Source organism: Panthera onca, chromosome B1 (assembly GCF_046562875.1).
Source record: "Panthera onca isolate mPanOnc1 chromosome B1, mPanOnc1 haplotype 2, whole genome shotgun sequence".
In the NCBI taxonomy this organism is placed as follows: domain Eukaryota; kingdom Metazoa; phylum Chordata; class Mammalia; order Carnivora; family Felidae; genus Panthera; species Panthera onca.
In genome coordinates, this window is record NC_138342.1 from 122279205 (window position 1) to 122300383 (window position 21179).

The following is a 21179-nucleotide window of genomic DNA, read 5'->3' on the forward strand; positions in this document are numbered from 1 at the left end:
GTTCTACTATCCATTTTTCTTGTGCAAAGTATGGATACAGGCCAAGTGTGAAGGGAGGCTGAGAAATGCAGAATAGTAAAGGAGCACATGAATCAACTAAAGCCAGGTCCACAGCAGCACCTAAGAAGTGGGGGTGACGGTCCTCCAGTCATGGGTTGGGAAGATAACCCCAAAGTGGTAGCGTAGGCCCCAAAATAAATCAGGATTGAGATATAAATGGTCTATGTTTATTCTTGATGTGGTGCCAATTAATCAGATGATTTTAAGCTCCTTGCTTGCTTTACAAGTAGGAAACAAGGAAGTTCAATTGTTTTATAAGCTCTTATGAGACTTTGCTCAAGTACCCATGGTTGGTTAGAAGGCTAAAATATCTAAATTAAAAGAAAAATTAATATCAGATTATGTATTGCTAGTTCCAAAATGTTTAGGAAAATAAGAAATGCATATTTTAATTTTAAAAAGAGCATATGTTGTTTGCCTTTATAGTTTTGTATGATGAGAGTTAACAACATATGCTCTTCTGATTTAAAAATTGATGCTTTTTGGGGCACCTGGGTGGCTCAGTTGGTTGAGTGTCTGACTTCAGCTTAGGTCATGATAGCATGGTTCATGAATTTGAGCCCTGCATTGGGCTTGCTGCTTTCAGCATGGAGCCTGCTTTGGATCCTCTGTCCTCCTCTCTCTCTGCCCCTCCCCTCCTCATGTTCTTTTTCTCAAAAATGAATAAACATTTATTTTAAAAAATTGATGCTTTTTATTTTCTTAGGCAATCGCAACTAGTAATGTGTCTAGTTGATCTTAAATCAATAGTTTAAGATGAAATTATTATTATTCTACACCAACTGTTAACATACCTCCTGCAGAAAAAATGTGTTCAAGTAGTCCGTCTCCTAAAAAAAGAAAATTTCAAAATAAAGTCAGAATACATAGAGTGTGTCTTTACAATTCCATATTGGAATTAGATTGTTGAGTGGGTTTCTTTTTATTAACTGTGTTTTGCAGCCACTGTTAAATTTTTTAAAATTGTTTTTAATGTTTACTATTTTTGAGAGAGAGAGAGAGAGAGAGAGAGAGTGTGAGCAGAGGAGGGGCAGAGATAGAGGGAGACACAGAATCTGAAGCAGGCTCCAGGCTCTGAGCTGTCAGCACAGAGCCTGATCCAGGGCTCGAATTCACGAACTGCCAGATTGTGACCTGAGCTGAAGTCCAATGCTTAACCGACTGAGCCACCCAGGGGCCCTGCTACTATTCAATCTGAAGCAGTTAGCTAGTAAAATTTATGAAGTAATGTGTCAATATTAACAGTAGTAATTTCAGTATCTACTTTCAAGCACTTATCGACTTATATCAAAAGCAGTGCATTTTCAAAAATATGTAAAAATGGTGAGGAAAAAGGAGACACAGTGAGCCATTGCCCCACACGAACTGTAGCTCATCCCCAAGAGAGGTCATGTTGCTATGAGTTTTCCAGATTTATACCACGGTCACCATCTGGATCCAAATCCTTACTGTGTCTCATTTGAGCTTTTATCAACGGTTGCACCGGATTCCCTATCTGCAGAAGTTTCTAGTGATGTTGCCTTAATGCACCACCAGAGTTAACCTGATCAGTCCACATCTTACATTTCTTTCTCTGCTGTCTCCAATGCCACTTTAAATCATGAAGCCATATGACTACTACAGCCTTACAATTTTCTTGAATTTAGTTGTTACAAATAACATTATACCTTATTGTGTCACATACTCAGGGACTTGGTTATATTTGATCATTCCTTAGAAGGTATGTTTAAAGGTTATTTGGGGCTTGTCTTCTCTTTCTTCATGATAGTTGGTAGTTGTGGTTGGTGTATGAGCTCTGGAGCAAAACAAATGGGGTTTCAGTCATAAGAATCTCTTTTACTAGTTGTGTGACCTTGGACAAGTTACTTATTTCTTTGTGCTTTAATAATTTCTTGGGCAAAGGAAGATCATAACACCTGTCTCTCTGGATTCTGCAAAGATAAAATTCTGGATGTCTGCAAAGATAAAATTAGATAATGCATGGGAACACTTACAATCCCCCACCATGCTAGCCATTATTTTTAGGATTCAGGGCATATAGCACTGGGTGTCTATATTTGACCTTTAAATGCTTTCCGGTTTGACACCATTATGTTGGCTTCACATTGAAGTCACTTTGAAAATTAGATTGTCTCACTGAATGCAGAAGCCTAATAATTAGTTCCAAGCACTTAGCCTAATTTTCCTCTCCTGGTCTCTGTTCTTAAAATCTGCTGCTTCCATTTATCTCAGTGTTATTTTCTCAATGTTTCGATTAGCTAATGATCCTGCGGCCACTCTTAAGTTTTTTCTGAGCCTTAAAAAAAATCTAGAGTATCTTGCCTAAATCCCACCTGCAAAAGACACTTTCCCTTTCTGCATTCAGCCAGCTCTTGTGAAGTCATCTTCTTTTTCCTAGAAAAATAACTGGAGGGGTGTCTGGGTGGCTCAGTCAGTTAAACATCCAACTCTTGATCGTAAGATGGAGCCCTGGGTCAGGTTCTGTGCTGAGAGTGGAGCCTGCAAAAAAGAGAACAGAATGGAAGGGAAGGGAAGGGAAGGGGAGGGGAGAGGAGAGGAGAGGAGAGGAGAGGAGAGGAGAGGAGAGGAGAGGAGAGAAGGAAAGAAAGGGAAAGAAAAAAGAAAATAGAAAAGAAAGAAAAGAAAAGAAAAGAAAAGAAAAGAAAAGAAAAGAAAAAAATAACCAGACATAGTGAATGCCACCTGACTACCCTTTTCTCAGCACTCAGCCTGGCATAAGAGTTCTCATTTACTAGGCAATTATGCTATGTCAGGCTTGGGATGAAGTAATTTTGCCTACATTTTCTTATTTGATCTTTAGAGAAATACTGTAAGATGAATGTTATGGGCCTATTTTAAAATTCAGGGGACAGAAACCCCTTAGGGAAATTCACTCAGGGTCAACAGCTGGGACAGCTGAACACTGCTTGGTTTGACCACAGACCATCCTCACCACTGCACCGTGAGATCCCTTTTACCTGTGTGCACCATTTTGTGGTCGCATTCAGCATTTATTCACTCTGATAGATTGTTTTAATTTTTTTTTATCCCACAGTAGTATTTCTGGGAGGTATTCCAGAAGTGAGAACTCCTCTGGAATAGGGATTGCATCTACTTAGCTTCTGTTTCTCAGTGTTTGTCACAGTTTTGCCACAGTGACAAGTCTAATTAGATAGAGTTGCATCAGAACAATGACTCCAAAGTAACTATTTTAAAATATGAACAAAGCCTGTTTTTTCGTTGTCTCTTCTTTGTTTTTGTTTGTTTCTTAAATTCCACCTATGAGTAAAATTATATGGTACTTGTTTTTCTCTGGCTGACTTATTTCACTTAGCCTTATACCTTCTAAATCCACTCATGTTGTTGTAAATGTCAAGATTTCACTCTTTTTTACGGCTGAGTAATATTTCATTGTGTATGTATACTACATCTTCTTTATCCATTCACCTATGGATGGACACTGGTTGCTTCCATTTCTTGGATGTTGTAATTAATGCTGCAATAAACATAGGGGTGCACATATATTTTCAAATTAGTGTTTTGATTTTCTTTGGGTAAATATTCAGTAGTGGAATTGCTGGATCATATGGTATTTTGATTTCTATTTTTTTGAGGAAGCTCTATGCCATTTTTCACAGTGGCAACACCAGCTTGCATTTCCACAAACAGTGAAATAGGTGAAGGGATAAGAGTACACTTCTTGTGATCAGTAATCACTTCTTGTGATTAGTTTCAGACCTGAAACTAATATCCTACTATATGTTAATTACACCTGAATTAAAAAAAATTAATGAACAAACTTTGTTCCCCATCTGAGAGATACTGGTGTATAGTAACTAAAAATTCTTGTCTTATTTTCTTACCATGAATGCTGAACGGTAAGGCCTCTGTGGTAACCACATCTGTATAAAACAGAAGTTAAGAAAAAGATCAGAAATAAGGTAACTGAGTGGACTCCAGAACATATCGTAAAATAAAAATTTATTCCATGTCTCTCCCAGTGGCAGCTCTGGAATTTCTACATCAGGGCTTTACAGCTGAGGAAAATGTATCTTTATTTCCTCATGTGTGAAATGATAAAACCTGCCTCAAAATATTATAAGGACTAAATTAGTTTAGTGTGTGTGTGTGTGTGTGTGTGTGTGTGTGTGTGTGTATACACACATTAACAGAGTACTTGGCACATAATGAGCTTTAAATACATGTTGGTTATTATTGTTATTATTCTTATAAAGGGGGGAAAGACTGGAAGCTGTTTTTGCACAGTATTTTCCATAACTTTGAAAAATTGTTGAAAGGGGGAGAATCGTGATGATTACATAGGATGAAAGTTCTGCCTCATGCCTCCCTGTCTCCACCTCCTTGGTCCAATTCTACTTTCCTGGTAAAAATTAAAACAAAGGCATGACCGAATTCAGTTTTCTTCTTGTTGATAGAGGGTGAGTCAATTCTTTTTTCTCTTTCAAAAGTAGCATTTCAGAGTTGTAATAGAATTGTAGGAAATGCTGGCTCCAGTCTGAGGTGACTGGCTGAGGATGTGGATAACCAAGTGATGTAATAAATTCTAGGCCATGGTTATTCTTTAGAATAAACATAAGCACGCAAATATATTCTCATATATCCTTTTAAAATCTCATGAAATGCATTATAAATTGTTTTTTAACATTAAACAATTATACTTTTAAACTTTATAAATGTAAAATTATGAATTGTTTTATCAAGTTTGATAAATTAAATAGGATTTTTTATTGCAAAAATAATCTAGGTTCAATGAAGAAAAGTTGGAAAATGTGAGGAAAGCAAGAACAATATAAAAATCATCCATTATCAAACCACCCAGAGATGGGCACTTTAAACATTTTGGTATATAGCCATTTGAACTTTTAGCTACTGCATCTAAATATAGGATCGTTGTGTTTTAAGTATGTATAAATATGTACATAGTTTTTAAAATATTATACCACAGACATGCACCATATGCCACAGATTATTCTTCTATGACAAGATTTTTAATGGCTGTATAGAATTCCATTGTATGAATGTACTATTGTTCAGTCATCAATCACTGACTTTGAGCATTTCTGTTATTTATGCTTATGAGAGTTATAAATCATTCTTAAATAAATATCAGTGAACTAAACTCTGTAGATGTATCTCTGCTTATACCTTTGAAACATTCTAGTGAAAGAAATGGGGCCCAACCACAATGAAGAGTGAGTGGAAAAGTGCCTCCAGACGTTCCCCAGAGAGAGTGTCACTTTGGCGCTTCAGCTAAATGCTCAAGGTTTCCTGGGGAATCTACAAAGAATTGAAAATGTCTGACATTTCTGGTCAGTCTACTCAAGGTCAGAGTACCAAGACCTGCCTCTTCCTACCAGCTGCCAGCTAATCCTTACCCCCAAATTGTGCAGGGAGGAAACATTATCCCCAAACTGTTTTCTGCAATGTTTTCCCCTCTTTTATAAATCCTATTTTCACCATGTTCTTCAACTTGGTCCAACCACCTGATTCATCACATGTATTTAAAAAAACTGCTGTACAGATTCACTACATATGATAAATGAAATACACCTCTAAGTTAATCTTCAACACTCAGGTGTGATGATTTAAAAGATAATATAAGAAAAAACATTTTTAAACAATAACCTGGTGATGGTATTTGAAGTTTCAGCAAATATTAAGGTCAAAATTATGGAAAGAAATATTTTTATTGAGGATCAATGAAAGTGTGTAAAAATTATAAAAAAGGATAACTAATGAATGAACTTATCTATAGCTCTTAGTTAATGTTACATCTCCTTTATACCCTTCAGTTCAGTATAATTATTTACATGTAGGGCATTAATTTATAATTGCTTTAGGATACCAAATAGATTCTTTTGAGATGTAAAACTTGTTTCCAGGGCTGCTAGTTCCCAGGGCTAGCTCATTTTGAATTCCCTCAGCATTAGAAGAGTGCTTTGTACATAATAGGTATTCAGTGAAATACTAATAGTTATACAGTTTTTGGCCAATTTCTTATAGAGAAACAACTAGGTGAGTTTCCAGATTGCATCTAAAATGAACATAACAAGGAAGTAAATAAGCCCTACTCAAAGTGGAAGGTACAGAATGAGTGCAAGAATATTTGAAAAACACGCATTCACAGAAGACCAACAAAATACTTTAAACATTTCAATAACATTCACATATTTTAAGCCCAAGAAAAAAAATCTAAAAGTGAGAAAGAAAACAAACCACACCCAAATTTTTAAGGGTTAAAAGTGTTAAAATGCTAAAAACTTTAACTGAAGCCAGTGAGGAGTTTTCATTGTGAGCACAAATACGCCCCTCCTCCAGGCTTCCTAAGTCTTCCACAGGACATCAGGGACTGCAGGAGTCTGGGGCCAGTGAGGGAGGTGTGCTCAGTCTAAGGGCCGCGGACCCCCTCCTCTCTATGCACACCTATAAGGCCTTGTGTGATCCAGCCACCCCCCCCTTTTCTCCACACCTCATTGCTTGCCCCCAACCTTCTCTCTTCAGGTGCAAGCCACACTAAGACGCCTCTTGGTTCCTGAAATGTCCTGTACTCTTTCGATGCCCACACCTTTGTGCTTCCTCTTCCCTTTGCCAGAAATATCCCTTCCCAGCCTCATCTTGCCTAGCTATCTGCTTTTCAGGTCTCAGTTTAATACCATTTCCTTTTGGAGGTCCTTTCTTATTTTCCCTACCTAGACCACAAACTCTACCAACTCTCCAGGGTTTGGCATGGTGTGGTAGAGTCCCAGTGAAACGTTATGATTGACTATTTGTAATCCAAATCTGTCTTACCAGGGCCTTCATGGTTACAGGGAACCTTGGGTATTCATTCATTTATACATTAATTTACAAAAGTGTTTTAGCATGTTTACAAAGAACACAACAAACAAACCAACAAACGAATAATTCACGGTCTTCACAGCAAGGAAATTCCAGTTTAGTAAAGAAACCCAAAGATTTAACCCATGTATAATAAGGTGTCTTAAGGTGGCGGGGAAGTGGGGGCACAAAGGAGACTATGGTCAATTCTCTGGGAAGGAGCAGAAGGTGGAAAGGAACACCTCCATGAGGTGTTCTCCTCTTGAGAGAACTCTAGGATTTCGACTGTGTGGCTATTTAGGTATAGAGTCAGTAGTGTCAGCAGTGTGTTGGAATTTGATACTATTAAGGGAACTGCAAGTATCTATGCAACTGCAGCACAAGATGTGAAGAGACCAATGCAGCACACAAGGGAAACAGCTGAAGAGGTAGTGAAGTGCGATGTGGTGTGGGCTGTGGTAGGGAATTTGGACTATATCCTTAAAGCAGTGGAAAGACCATAAAGGGTTTGAACCAAATTTTCATTTGGGGAAGACCACTGTCAATAGCAGGTTGGATGATGTGGGAAAAAAGCATGCCCAGAACTCATCTTAAGAGTATCCCACCTTGTGTTCAGTAGTGGCCAAGATAAGCAGTCCCCTGGGAACCCAGCCACACCTCCTCACAGAGCTTCCTTATCACTACTTTGCATTGCTTTTGGTGGAGAAGGCCTGTAGTCTAAAGGCTTAAAGGAGGAGAAAATTACAGCAACTTGTAAAAAAATATGGCAAAGACCCAACAATAGTATCTAACATTTCTTAAAACTGGTACATTAGTGCTCTGAATTTTAAACAAAGTCAGAGGAGGAGAAAAAAGTATTTTAAATGTATAAGCAAAGTACATGTAACTTTTAAAAAATTTTTGATATTGAAATGAGAAGATGCTTAGGGAAAGAGACCTCATCAAAATAAGTCTTGAACTTTATTAAAACCATTTTAATTCTCTAGCAAATAGACTTTTTTTCTTGTCCAACAGCTATTTCTCAGAGGAAAGGAGAGTTTAGTGGAAATTTTGTTCCGAAGAAGTAGAAGCTGAAGCCCAAAGCTCCAAGTTGTAGTCAGAGCTCAGGAATATCTAACATCAAAGGCAACACATTGTTTACAGGAACAAAGTCCTTGAGGCAATTTCCAAAAATTGCATATACTTTATTCAAGTCCCAATTGTGAATGTTGTGTTTTACTTGCACCCTTACAAAACCTGAATGGTGGCCAAATTGATATGAGGCTAAAATTTTCCAGTTATGTTCTTAGAAATACCTGCTTTAATTCTCCAGATTTAGTTGTTTTGATGCAATTTCTTACCACAGTCACCTAAAGTCACCAACACAGTAAGTAAATACTTACAGTAAATAAATAAACAAATGTCTTAAGAGCAACTTAATAAAAAATGCTTTTAAACTTCTTTTGCTCAATAATCAAATATCTGGAGCTGATCTATAAAATGATCTTTGTCATGGTTTTCCTTCCATTTTCAGAAAGAAAAACAGATAATCTTGTAAATATTTCAATAGAAGTTAATACTTGTGCTTGCTCAGCAGTATGAAGAGGACTCAGATATCTGTTGCTAAAATACATAGTTTGCAAAAAAAAAAAATGTCAGCTTGAAAGAAAAATAGCTCTACTCACTCACATAAATTTTTATATTTTCTAGTACTTAGTTAAAAGATAGATTCACATGGGACAAATTGAATAATTTTATCAAACACTTCAAATTAAATACACTAGCCCCTGGTTGAAAAATGTCACCTAGGAGAAACAAAAGAAGTATCTCTTTGTACATTCCCAGGTGCTTAAGCTACTTTCAGAATTCAAGGTAAGGAAACCAAAATCCATAATATATACCCGTAACAACCATTGGGAGTATTTTGATGTTTACATTTGACAGCAATAGCTCTCCAGTCTATCTCGCTCTCCCACGTTCCTTGGCCCTAATCAGCTAATGGACATCTGAGGACACATGCAGTTATGCAAAGCAGCAAAATTTCTGTGAATAAGGGGATACACAGGGCTTTTTACAATAGAATCTTCAGTTAGATTGATTAGGTAGAAAGCATCCAAGCAAATCTGCAACCATTGAACAACAGATGTGGTTTGCCTAAAACTCTTAGGGATGGGCTTATGAGAAAGGCCTCTCTCTCTCTCTCTCTTTTTCTCTTGTGCTCTGGGCCCCCAGATTTCTGTAAATAAATTGGCTTTCAACAAATCTGATTGCATCATTCGCTAATGAAAGGTCAATTTAAATACTGTCCTTTTTAACTCAGAAGGTACTTTTACATTTTATATTACAAGGTCTCTTGGAACAACAATCCAACTTCTTTACACATAAGAAATTTGATATCATAAAAATTAAATGATAAGCTCAGTTTAACACAGCTGGGAAGGAATAGAACCAAGACCTAATTCTGCTGGTTCCAATAATGTTTCCATTTCCAGATCTGTGACTGGTCAAAATCTTGTCAGCAAGATTTCTTGGATGTATTAGCATATTAGCTGGTGAACATTAGGGTGCATTGTACACACACACACAAAAGACAATTAAATTCTGGGATCTTAGGGCCAAGGAGTTTTAAAATAGTCATGTATTATTCATTTTGACTTTTTCACACCAATTTATTGTACTAATTACATTATATCTCTTAGCCCTCAGTGTCCTCTTGCTATAGCCTCTTGCTACAACCATTACTGTTCTAGTAATTTTGACACGAGGGTCATTTTTTAAATCTGTTCAATTTTCCTAGGAAGAGCACAGCCAGACTATTCCTGAAAAATCCCGCTGCCATATATATGTGTACATATATTGAATATATATATATTGAATATATATATTGAATATATATATTGAATATATATATATTGAAAATATATATATAATATATATATTGAATATATATATAGAATATATATTGAATATATATATTGAATATATATATATTGAATATATATATATTCTATATATTGAATATATATAGAATATATATATATTGAATATATATATATTCTATATATTGAATATATATAGAATATATATATAGAACATATATAGAATATATATATGTAGAATATATATATATTGAATATATATGTAGAATATATATATATATTCAATATATATATATATAGAATATATATATATTGAATATATATATAGAATATATATATTGAATATATATATAGAATATATATATATTGAATATATATATATAGAATATATATATATTGAATATATATATATAGAATATATATTGAATATATATATAGAATATATATATTCAATATATATAGAGTATATATATATATATATATATATATACTCTATATATATATATGAGGTATTATGGAAGGTGTGTCAGCATTTGGCTACCCAACATTACACATTTCCTTAGTTCCTCTAAAAAGTATACTCTGCAGTCCTTACCCCATGCTTACTTACAATGACTCGCTGGTCGAAACTGGAAGGATGGGAAGAACTTTAGGTAGAAATGTGGAAAAGGAGGAATGAAGGTAAAGAAATAGCATGAGCTAAAATGTGAAGACAAGGACATTGCAGTGTGCATTTGTGTGGAGACCAGGAGACAGGTGGCAGGCAAAGGCTGGCAAACTTCTCAGATTGACAAGAATTTAAAGTTTAAGTAGAAAATTAGTGCAAAACAAAACACAAGGGTAGCTTCAGCAAGGCCTCAAATTCCTCATTTAAAATTTTGTTTCAGTCCCCAAATACTGAAATGGCATTTGCTATGGCACTTTGTACAAAGTACATTACAGAGACTGGAACTGAATCACATAGTTTTAGGTTCTGGAAGGGTGTAATGAATGAATTAATATACCACCCAGAATATTAAAGATTCCAAATTTTCATGACTGTATCATCTCACACTTATAATATCTGAATTGTTCCAGAACATTCACCTCCTTTCTTTCTTACCCTCACAGCTCTGCCCTCACAGTTGTGCACTAAAACAGACTGAGACATCTGTATATTGAGGCAGGGAACATGAGAAGGTCCCTGTCACTATTCCCAGGGTACCAAGAAGGAGGGGCAACTTGTGGGCCCAGGACACATTTAGGGATACAATGGGGAATAGAGGTCCAGTCTCCTAACACCATCCTCTGTGCTCTATCCACCAAATCACACGGCTCTCCCAAATAGTTGACATTCTAACATGAAATGTTATTAGAAGGAATAAAAATAAAGTGCAATATTGGACAAATAGCCTACAAGTTTGCTTTATGCCAAAACTTCCAGTAGCCGAGCTCCTGTCATGATGTGATAAAGTCAGCTCTTACAGCTGTTGGTTTGGGTTTGGTTCCCTCCTGACTTACAGTTGATAGAAGTCTTATCTTAAGAGAGCAAACTCTTACAAGGACACATCCTGCATATGAAATGCCTTAAATAGTTTCCAACTCAGAAAACTAAATTTTCTAAGTGCTATAGGTTTGTTTGTTTGTTTGTTTGTTTTTTTGGCACTGGATGACCATGAATGTTGGTTGATACATTTATTTGTGGAAGTTTTACATAGCTAATCTGTGGTAAAATAGTGACAAAAACTCACATCTGCTGACTTCCAACCCAGTGTCTTTTCTGCCAGGCCCTATTATTTTGTACAGAATGAATGTATAAATAGGGATCTTGCCTGCCCCCCTCCCCCCCCCCAAAAAAATGTTTGGAGAAAGCTTTGGCTGTTAAGCAATAATATACTCAATTTTGCTCTTGAACCAAAGGATTGACAAACTCAATCTGGGTCAAGTTGTCATTCATTTTTCTTTTTTGGAAGGGTTTTAGTAAGCCAAAATAGCCAGTTACAATTCAGAAAAAAATGAGCCTGCTAAAGAACAGAGTGGTTGTTGTGATAATATTTGAGCCTAGTGTTTTGAATAGCTCTCAATATTCTGTTTGAACTTTCTGATCCCTAGCTCTTAAGGAAGGGAACAGCCTGTTAACTGGTGCATTTAGCAGGTGAGGTGTCAAACGCAATGACCCAGCTTCTGTTCGTCTATAGAGTGACATGTTCTGGCAGTTCCCTTGAAGCGAGGTAGTCACACTTCTGCCTTTCCTTAACTTGACAGAATAATAGCTCCTCATTGAGTCTGACTTGAAGCTGCTGTGGACTAGAATGACAACAGCTTCCCACAGGAACCTTGAACTTTATAGCCTGGTTCTGTACTACCCAGCTGCTGTCCATTTTCGTTGGTTCAAATCATTGTTGAGGCAGCAGGGTTAGAGAGATAAATCAGCCTATAATCTCGGCCACTGTATGTTCTTCAGCCCAGACAGAAGGAAAGCAAGGGATGTTCATCTACATTGTCCCAGTGAGAAAAGAGGCCAGAGTTCCAGTCCAGTCCAAGCTTTGCCACTCACTGGCTGAGGATCTGAGTAAGTCACTAAACTTATCTGAGCCTCAGTTTCTTGCTTCTAATATGAGAGTAATGGAACAGATATCCTGTAAAGAATGTCACTACTCCAGAATCATGGAAATTTATATGGCTGAGATAATAATATTCATATTTAACACATTATGTATTCATTACATGCTGGGTATCCTCTCTTGCCACCTTCAAAACCTGAGAGCATATTATTATACATTAACCATTATTTGTAGAGGAGAAAAACAAAGATCAGAAACATTGCCTAACTTGCCTAAGAGATTCAGTTGATAAATGGCAGAGCTGGGTTTTAAATTCAGATCTATTTGACTGCAGAGCTGTCTCCAAAGGTCTACTATGATCTATGCAGAATAAAAAGAATGAGAGCTCCAAGTAAGTTGCTTTGAGAGATTAAATGCTCAACAAATTATGTAACTACTCTCAAACAAGTCTTCACTTATGGCAAAGTAGGGCTAAGTGAAAAGATACAAAAATAATAACTCACCTTGTGTGTAACCTGAGGTGGGAGGGGGGTACCTCTAACACAGAAGGGCAGGGTGACATGTAGTGTCACAGCCATGTTATGGAAAGACAGATGTTTCTGGTTAGTAACAATTTGTTAGCTGAAACCTCCCTTTTTTTTGAGGCAAGCATCTTTCAATCCACTTACTATGCCTATCCCAAATCCTCAGAACAAAAGAGGATCACGTACTTTAGGTGTGCCAGCTTTATTTAAAATATTGGCATTTTGGCAGCTGAACTTCCTGCACACATTAGGTTTGAACTTAAGGAGTTAGGCTGGATGAGAAAAATTCTAATTAAAAGTGAAGGGGCGCCTGGGTGGCTCAGTCAGTTAAGCTTCCGACTCTTGATTTTGACTCAGGTCATGATCTCAACGATTGTGAGATGAAGCCCTGCATCGGGTGTGGAGCCTGCTTGGGAGCCACTTTCCTTCTGCCCCTCCCCCAATGGTGCACTTGCTTGGCAAAATGAAAAAAAAAAAAAAGAAAGAAAATCTTATCCCAAGGTTCTCACACCACTGATACTTTCTGCCACTGGTTGAACAATGACAAATAGCAACAATAGAAACTAGATCAACATTCTCAATCCTGACTGCATATTAGAACAATCTGTGGTGCACAGGCATGAGATTCCAGTGTGCTGCCAGTGGCGAGAGTCATTGCTCCAGACTAAATCCACATGTAGAAGCTTCATTTTCCAGGGCTTTGAGAGCTACTCTTAAATTTTCTGAGGTTCTTATGGCACCCTTATCTAGAGCTTGAACAAATTCAGAAGACAATTGGATAGTAGCCTGATTTGCTTGAGAAATACTAACATTCACAATTTTCCATATTACATGATGGTACTTCTTGTGGTTTTGTCTTAGAAAAGCCCCTCTTCCCCTGCAGTTGATTTAACTACATGCAGTTTGCAAGGGTAAGCTCCTGAGTGTGTGAAGCAGACGACAGGTGGAATGGCTCTACTGGGAAGGTGGGCAGTAAGCCTGGAGCCTCACACCCTGTGCCCACTGCCAGCTAGAGGCAGCTCCAAGGAGCTCTGCGAGAACTTAGCTAAGAAATCCTCAGTCTCAAACTGACTTTTCAAATTGCAGAATGAAATCCCTTGTGCAGGAGTTGGCAGACTTTCTGTAAAGGGACAAAGAATAAATATCTGAGGTTTTGTGGGCCACATGTTGGTCTCTGTTACAGCTCTTGTCATTACAGTGCAAAAGTAGCTATAGGCAACGTGTAAGCCAAAGCATAAATAAATAAGTATGGCTTTGTTCCAATAATTATTGATAGACACTAACATTTTATTGATTTTATAGATTTTATTAATTTTTTTTAACTTTCATTTATTATTGAGAGGCAGAGAGAGACAGAGCATGAGCAGGGGAAGGCCAGAGAAAGGGGGAGACGCAGAATCCGAAGCAGGCTCCAGGCTCTGAGCTGTCAGCACAGAACTCGACATGGGGCTCGAACCTATGGACCATGAGATCATGACCTGACCTGAAGTCGTTCGCTTAACAGACTGAGCCACCCAGGCACCCGATAGACACTAACATTTTAATTTTACATAATATTCACATGTCACAAAGTATTATTATTCTTCTGATTTTTTAAAGCACTTAAAAAAGTAAAAGGCATTGTTAACTTGCAAGCTATCCTAGACCAGTGGTGGTCTGGGTTTGGCTCCCAGGCTGTAGTTTGCTGGCTCCTGCATTACTGTATTTAGAATCTCTGGCTATGGAACTCAGTTGTCAGTATTTTATAGAGACAGTCCCTCAGATAATTCCAACATGTAGTCAAGATAGTGAATTCCTTCATTAATGGGCCTTGAAATCAATTCACTGTGTCATTACTGGCATTAAAATAGTAAATTGTACAAAATAGAAGAGACTGCATCACACATAATAAGGACACATTATTTTGTGGAATTTTGTTTCGTATATGTTTATATACTTGTGCACAATGACTTACAGTATACATTCACTACGTCCTAATCACATGTGAATGTGTCCTAACGTTGATATACCTTGCTGTACCCTACCTGAAGACCTGGCCTCCGGAGGGGCTGAGGGAATTGACATCCCATGACACAACTGAAATCCATTCAAGGCACCCGTGAGCTGTTGCCGAGTTGGCTCCACCCTAGAACAATCTTATCCAGCTTTTATAGGGTCCCTAAAAGCAGTTACAGTTTCTAAGTGTACTGCATCATTAAACTGATTTAAGAGTTCTGAGAGAGAATTCTTAAGAACATAAAGTTAACCACTGGGATAATTACAAATAGGTTATATACATTCAAAACAGGAGGAGGATAAAAGCAAACTGACCATAGTGTGTATGTCAAAACATCAGAAATAAATCATTAAAAAAAGAAAAGTGTGGAATAAAGGCAACAAAAGATACTACATGTCACTTGTGAGCCCATAAATGTACATAAATTAAATTTCCATATTAAAATACAAAGACCTTTAGATTGAGTCAAAATAGGAAAAAAGGCCCCAACAAATGTATGCTAGATCACAAGGAGCACAAACAAAACTAAAGAATGCAAAATGTGTAAAAAAAAAAGTGCGAAGGTATGTTAGACAAATAAAAATAAATAAAAACAGGAATCAAAAATTTAAGATTAGACAAAGTAGAATTAAAGGCAAAGACACTTACAAAGACATGGAGGATTAATTTATACTGTTAAAGGATCTATTACACAATGATTCTTAGGTAAATATGGGCCATTATATCCCCAAAACAGAGCAACAAGAAATATAAAGCAAAAGAAGAAACTGACAGAATTACAATGGTTGTGGAACAATTTTAACAGTGATAGATCAATGAAGCAAAAACAAAACAAAACGAAATACTGACAGGACCTGAAAAATATCTGACTTGCAATCACAAGTGATTGATGTTGACTTTTCTGGAGTAATAAATCAATGAGAATAAACTTTACGGTGTGTCCCTACATTCCTATAGACTCATTTTGAAGTGACGTTGCTGAATTGCCTGACAAGATGGCTTTGAGATCTGTACGTGACAGAATAGCTCAGAGGACACCAAGAGGCATATTTGTGCAGTGTCTCTCCTAGCAAGATGCAATTTCACTGCCATGGTTCATCTTTCCAGTTGGCTTTAATAGATGGACTATACTCACTTTTCGTACTTTAGGATTATTTTCTTTCATTTGATTTTTAAGTGCAATCATGACTGAGAAATAAGTGGTAATCATCAAAGGTATGATCCTTAGATTAAAAGGTACCTAGCCCAGATTAAAAGGAGCAAAAGGCTAACATCATAGTCCCCCAATTAGGGTTCATTAAGTGCAGCAGCAGAAGACAGACCATCAGCTTTCATTATAGGCTCCACTTTAGTGAAAGCATAAGCAGAACACTGACAATGTTGCAAGTCAGAAGAGCCAAGCCTGAAACAAGCCCATATGACAAACGAGGTAGTTTAATGTATTGATTAAGTGCATAGATTCTAGAGCCAGCCTTTGTGGGTTCAAACTAATTTCCCTACTAGTTGAGGCCTTGGGCAGGTTGGATAATTTCTCGGTACCCTTGTTTCATCTTTTGTAAAATGGGGATAATAATTGTTGCTTACCTTATAAATTACTGACTTAGTAAAATGAGTTAAAATATGTGTAAATTTTTGCACAAATAGAAAAGCTGTTCTTAAAATTCCTATGGAATTTCTAGAACCACAAATAACCAAATTAATCTTGAAAAAGAACAAAGGTGGAGGACTTACACTTCAAAATTTCAAAACTTATTACAAAGCAACAGTAATCTAAACAGTGTGCTGCTAAACTTCTTACTCAACACACCTCTGGAGGCAAGGGAAACAAAAGTAAAAATGAACTACTGGGACCTCATCAAAATAAAAAGCTTCTGGACAACGAAGGAAACAATCAGCAAAACTAAAGGCAACTGACAGAATGGGAGAAGATATTTGCAAATGACAAATCAGATAAAGGGTTAGTATCCAAAATCTATAAAGAACTTATCAAACTCAACACCAAAAAAACAAAGAATCCAGTGAAGAAATGGGCAAAAGACATGAATAGACACTTCTCCAAAGAAGACATCCAGATGGCCAACTGACATATGAAAAAATGCTCAACGTCACTCATCATCAGGGAAATGCAAATCAAAACCACCATGAGATACCACCTCACACCCGTCAGAATGGCTAACATTAGCAACTCAGGCAACAACAGATGTTGGCGAGGATGCAGAGAAAGAGAATCTCTTTTGCATTGTTGGTGGGAATGAAAGCTGGTGAAGCCACTCTGGAAAACAGTATGGAGGTTCCTCAAAAAACTAAAAATAGAACTACCCTACGACCCAGCAATTGCACTACTAGGCATTTATCCACGGGATACAGGTGTGCTGTTTCAAAGGGACACGTGGACCCCCATGTTTATAGCAGCACTATCAACAGTAGCCAAAGTATGGAAAGAGCCCAAATGTCCATCGATGGATGAATGGATAAAGAAGATGTGGTATATATATACAATGGAGTATTACTCGGCAATCAAAAAGAATGAAATCTTGCCATTTGCAACCACATGGATGGAACTGGAGAGTATTATGCTAAGTGAAATTAGTCACTCAGAGAAAGACAAAAATCATACGACTTCGCTCATATGATGACTTTAAGAGACAAAACAAATGAACATAAGGGAAGGGAAACAAAAATAAAAACAGGGAGGGGGACAAAACAGAAGAGACTCATAAATATGGAGAACAAACTGAGGGTTCCTGGAGGGGTTGTGGGAGGGGGGATGGGCTAAATGGGTAAGGGGCATCAAGGAATCTACTCCTGAAATTATTGCTGCACTGTATGCTAACTAATTTGGATGTAAATTTTAAAAAATAAAAAATAAAATTAAAAAATAAATAAATAAAAAATAAACTCTGAGGACCAAAAAAAAAAAAACACCCCAAAAAACAAAACAAAACAACAACAACAAAAATCCCACAACAAAACAAAACAAAACAAAACAAAAAAACAGTGTGCTGCTGCTCAAAGAATCAAAGGAATAGAATTGGGAGTCTAGAAATAAACCCACATTTTTATCAATCAATTTTCAACAAGGGTTCCAAGACCATTAAATAGTGAAAGAACAGTCTCTTCAACAAATTGTGCGAGACAACTAGTATCCTAATGCAAAAGAATGAAGTTGGATTCTTATCTCACATCATCTAAAAATATCAGATCAAAAAAAGGACCAAAGACATAAATATGAGTTAAAATTATAAAACCCTTAGAAGGAAACATGGGAGTAAATCTTTATGTTCTTGGATTTGCAGTGGTTTTCTTTTGCAATATAGGACACCTAAGGCACATGCAACAAAATTTTAAAAAATAGATAAATTGGACTTCATCAAAATTATAAACTTTTTGTGTTATCAAAGGATGTTCTCAAGAGAGTAAAAACATGATCCACAGGATGGGAGAAAATATTTACAAATCATCTATCTGATAAGGGTCTTGTATACAGAGTATATAAAGAACTGTTATAATGTAACAAAACCACAAACAACCCAATTTAAAAATGGGCAAAGAACTTGAGTAGACATTTCTCCAAAGAAGATACACAAATGGCCAACAACCACATGAAAAGATGCTCAACACCATTAGTCACTAAGGAAATGGAAATCAAAACCACAATGAAATATGACTTCACACCTACTAGAAAATAACAAGTGTTGCTGAAGATGTGGAGATATTGGAATCTCATACACTCCTGGAGGGGCTGTAAAATAGTGAAGCTTCTGTGGAAAAAGTATGGCATTTTCTCAATAAGTTATACATAACATACCATATGACTCAGAATTTCTACCCCTAGATACACTCAAAAGAGAATTGAAAACAGGTGTTAAAAAAAAAACTTGTACAAGAATTTTTATAACAACACTATTTCCAAAAGCCAAAAATGTACACAAGACCAGTCTATCAACCGATGAATGAATAAATAAGATGTGGTACATCCATGCAATAGAATATTATTCATTCATAAAATAGAATAAAATACTAACACTTGCTACATGCTAAGTGAATGAAGCCAGACATAAAGACCATGTATTTATGATTACATGTATATGAAATATTCAGAACAGGGAAACAAACAGAAAGCAAATTAGCTGTTGCCAAGGCTGGTGGGGGTGGGGGGTGGGGAATAAGAGTTTAATGCATTTGGTACTTCCTTTTAAGCTTATGAAAACGTTCTGAAACTAGATAACAGCTACAGGAGTACAGCATTGTGAATGTATTAAATACCACCACTGCGTTGCACATTTAAAAATGGTTAAAATGGTGAATTTTATTACATGTATGTCTCCACACACAAAAAATTAAATATATGTACCTGGCTTAGAGTAGTGCTTGGCAGTAGGTAAATGCTCTATGAATGCTGGCTATTAATCTTTGGAATGTAACTGTATACAGAACCTAATCTATACTATACCCATCTAGAGATGGATGTACCAAAGTTGATTAGCTATACATAGAATTTTGTACACTAAAAATAAATATGGCACCTTCTTTTCTGGTGCTTACATATAATAATTTGTATACAAAGAAACTCTTAACAAAAATCCCCAAATAGAGAGGCACTTGGGTGGCTCAGTCGGTTAAGCATCTGACTTCGGCTCAGGTCATGATCTCGCAGTTTGTGACTTTGATCCCCACGTCAGGCTCTGTGCTGACAGCTCAGAGCCTGGAGCCTGCTTCAGATTCTGTGTCTCCCTCTCTCTCTGGCACCCTCCCCTGCTCATACTCTGTCTCTCTCTCTCTCAAATATAAGGATTAAAAAAAAATTTAAAAAAATCCTCTACTATAATTGGAAGAGATGATTCTCCTTCAAAATATCTCTCACTTAAAACTTGTACATAGTGATTAATGAATTATTTTTAAATAAAATGGGCAAAAATTCTTTCACTTTTTGATAGCAAATGCATGTGTACTCACAAAGGTATTTCAAAAAAAATTATATATGACAAATGTAGGTAAAATGATCCTAAGACAAATATTAAATTCAGCACGATATTAAAAGAATACTTTACAATAGCCAAGTGATTAATACTAGAATGTGAGGTATAGGGCAATGTGATAATATCCATTGATATAATCATCATTCAACATATTGAAGAATAAACATACTGTGAAATAAATAGAAACTAATAAGATGAACAGACATTCTTAAAGAAAACCAAACAAAAGTTTAAAAAGTATTTCTGTTATGTTAGGTATAACAGATACTTTCTTTCTTGTGACAACTGTCAGGAAATTTATTATTTTACCATTAAGCTATGGAAGTCAACTTTCAAAGTTTCAACAATGATGCATAAAAGCCATTTTATAGAATTTAAGATCTTTTCTTTTTCTTGATTAAAGCTCTTTGTTTAACGCTAGCAAGAAATTTCTTAACATAAGGATTATTTGCTGAAAGCCGCAGACATCATAATTAATGGTGAGACATTCATATTATAGACAGTCTCAAGACAAGGATGACTATCATGACCATTATACAGCATTAACTAACATAAATAACATTTAGAAGTTCTAACAAATGCAATATCATAAGAAAAGCAGCTATGAACATTTATTTCAAGTGAAGAAGAAACAAAATTTCACTTTTATAAGGAATATGATTCTTAATTTTGGAAATTGAAGAGAGTCAACTATTTTAGCCAAATAAGGTTAGCCATGTCACTTATAAAATGAACGTATACAAAGTGATAAATTCATCTTAGGCCATTGATAAACAATTTGAAAATGTAATGAAATATATTTTAGTTAAAACAATAAAAGGACATGTAAAATATCTCTTCAAAAGGAAATACATAAAATTTATCTAAAGTTTTTTTTCAGAATTTTTTTCCGAATTTTTTTCAAACTTCAGAGGACATGAGATAGGGCCCAGTGAAAAAACATGATATATTCCCAATTCAAAGATTTACTATTACAAAATGTTTTATTTGCTCTGAGCCAATTTATTCGTTTAATTCTATCATTCATTCCATTCTAGCCAAATAACCCTGGGAATATTTTTATGTTGCACAAGGGATAACTTTCCCAAATGATTCCGAAACTCATCTGGAGGAATAAACTAAAACTTCTAGCTTCCAGTCAAGGCAAACTAGCTTCTTGCAGATCAAGCCTCCTGTCCACAACAAGTAGAAAAGCTGAACAAATTTAACACATCTAGAGAGGGCATCAGAGCCTACCAAGACAGCAGGCTCTGAAGGTGGAGAGGAAGTACAGAGAGGTGAGCTTGCCATTGGCTTTCCCCTGAAGACATTTGTCTATTTTCAAGTGAGACCTGAGAGGCCCTGAAACTTGTGAGAGATTTTAATGGTCTCACAGAACTAGG

General features: G+C 36.3%; 1 protein-coding gene across 1 annotated transcript in view; it reads right to left on the reverse strand.

The window, feature by feature from the left end:
• The window catches only part of GYPA (glycophorin A (MNS blood group)), a 36580-nt gene that overhangs the window by 8945 nt on the left and 6456 nt on the right, over positions 1-21179 (reverse strand). Inside the window, exons 3-4 of the mRNA XM_060654077.3 lie at positions 3924-3962; positions 855-890 (exon numbers count right to left, since the gene is read on the reverse strand). Of these exons, the coding sequence (XP_060510060.2) occupies positions 855-890; positions 3924-3962 (75 nt within the window). The remainder of the gene's footprint in view (positions 1-854; positions 891-3923; positions 3963-21179) is intronic.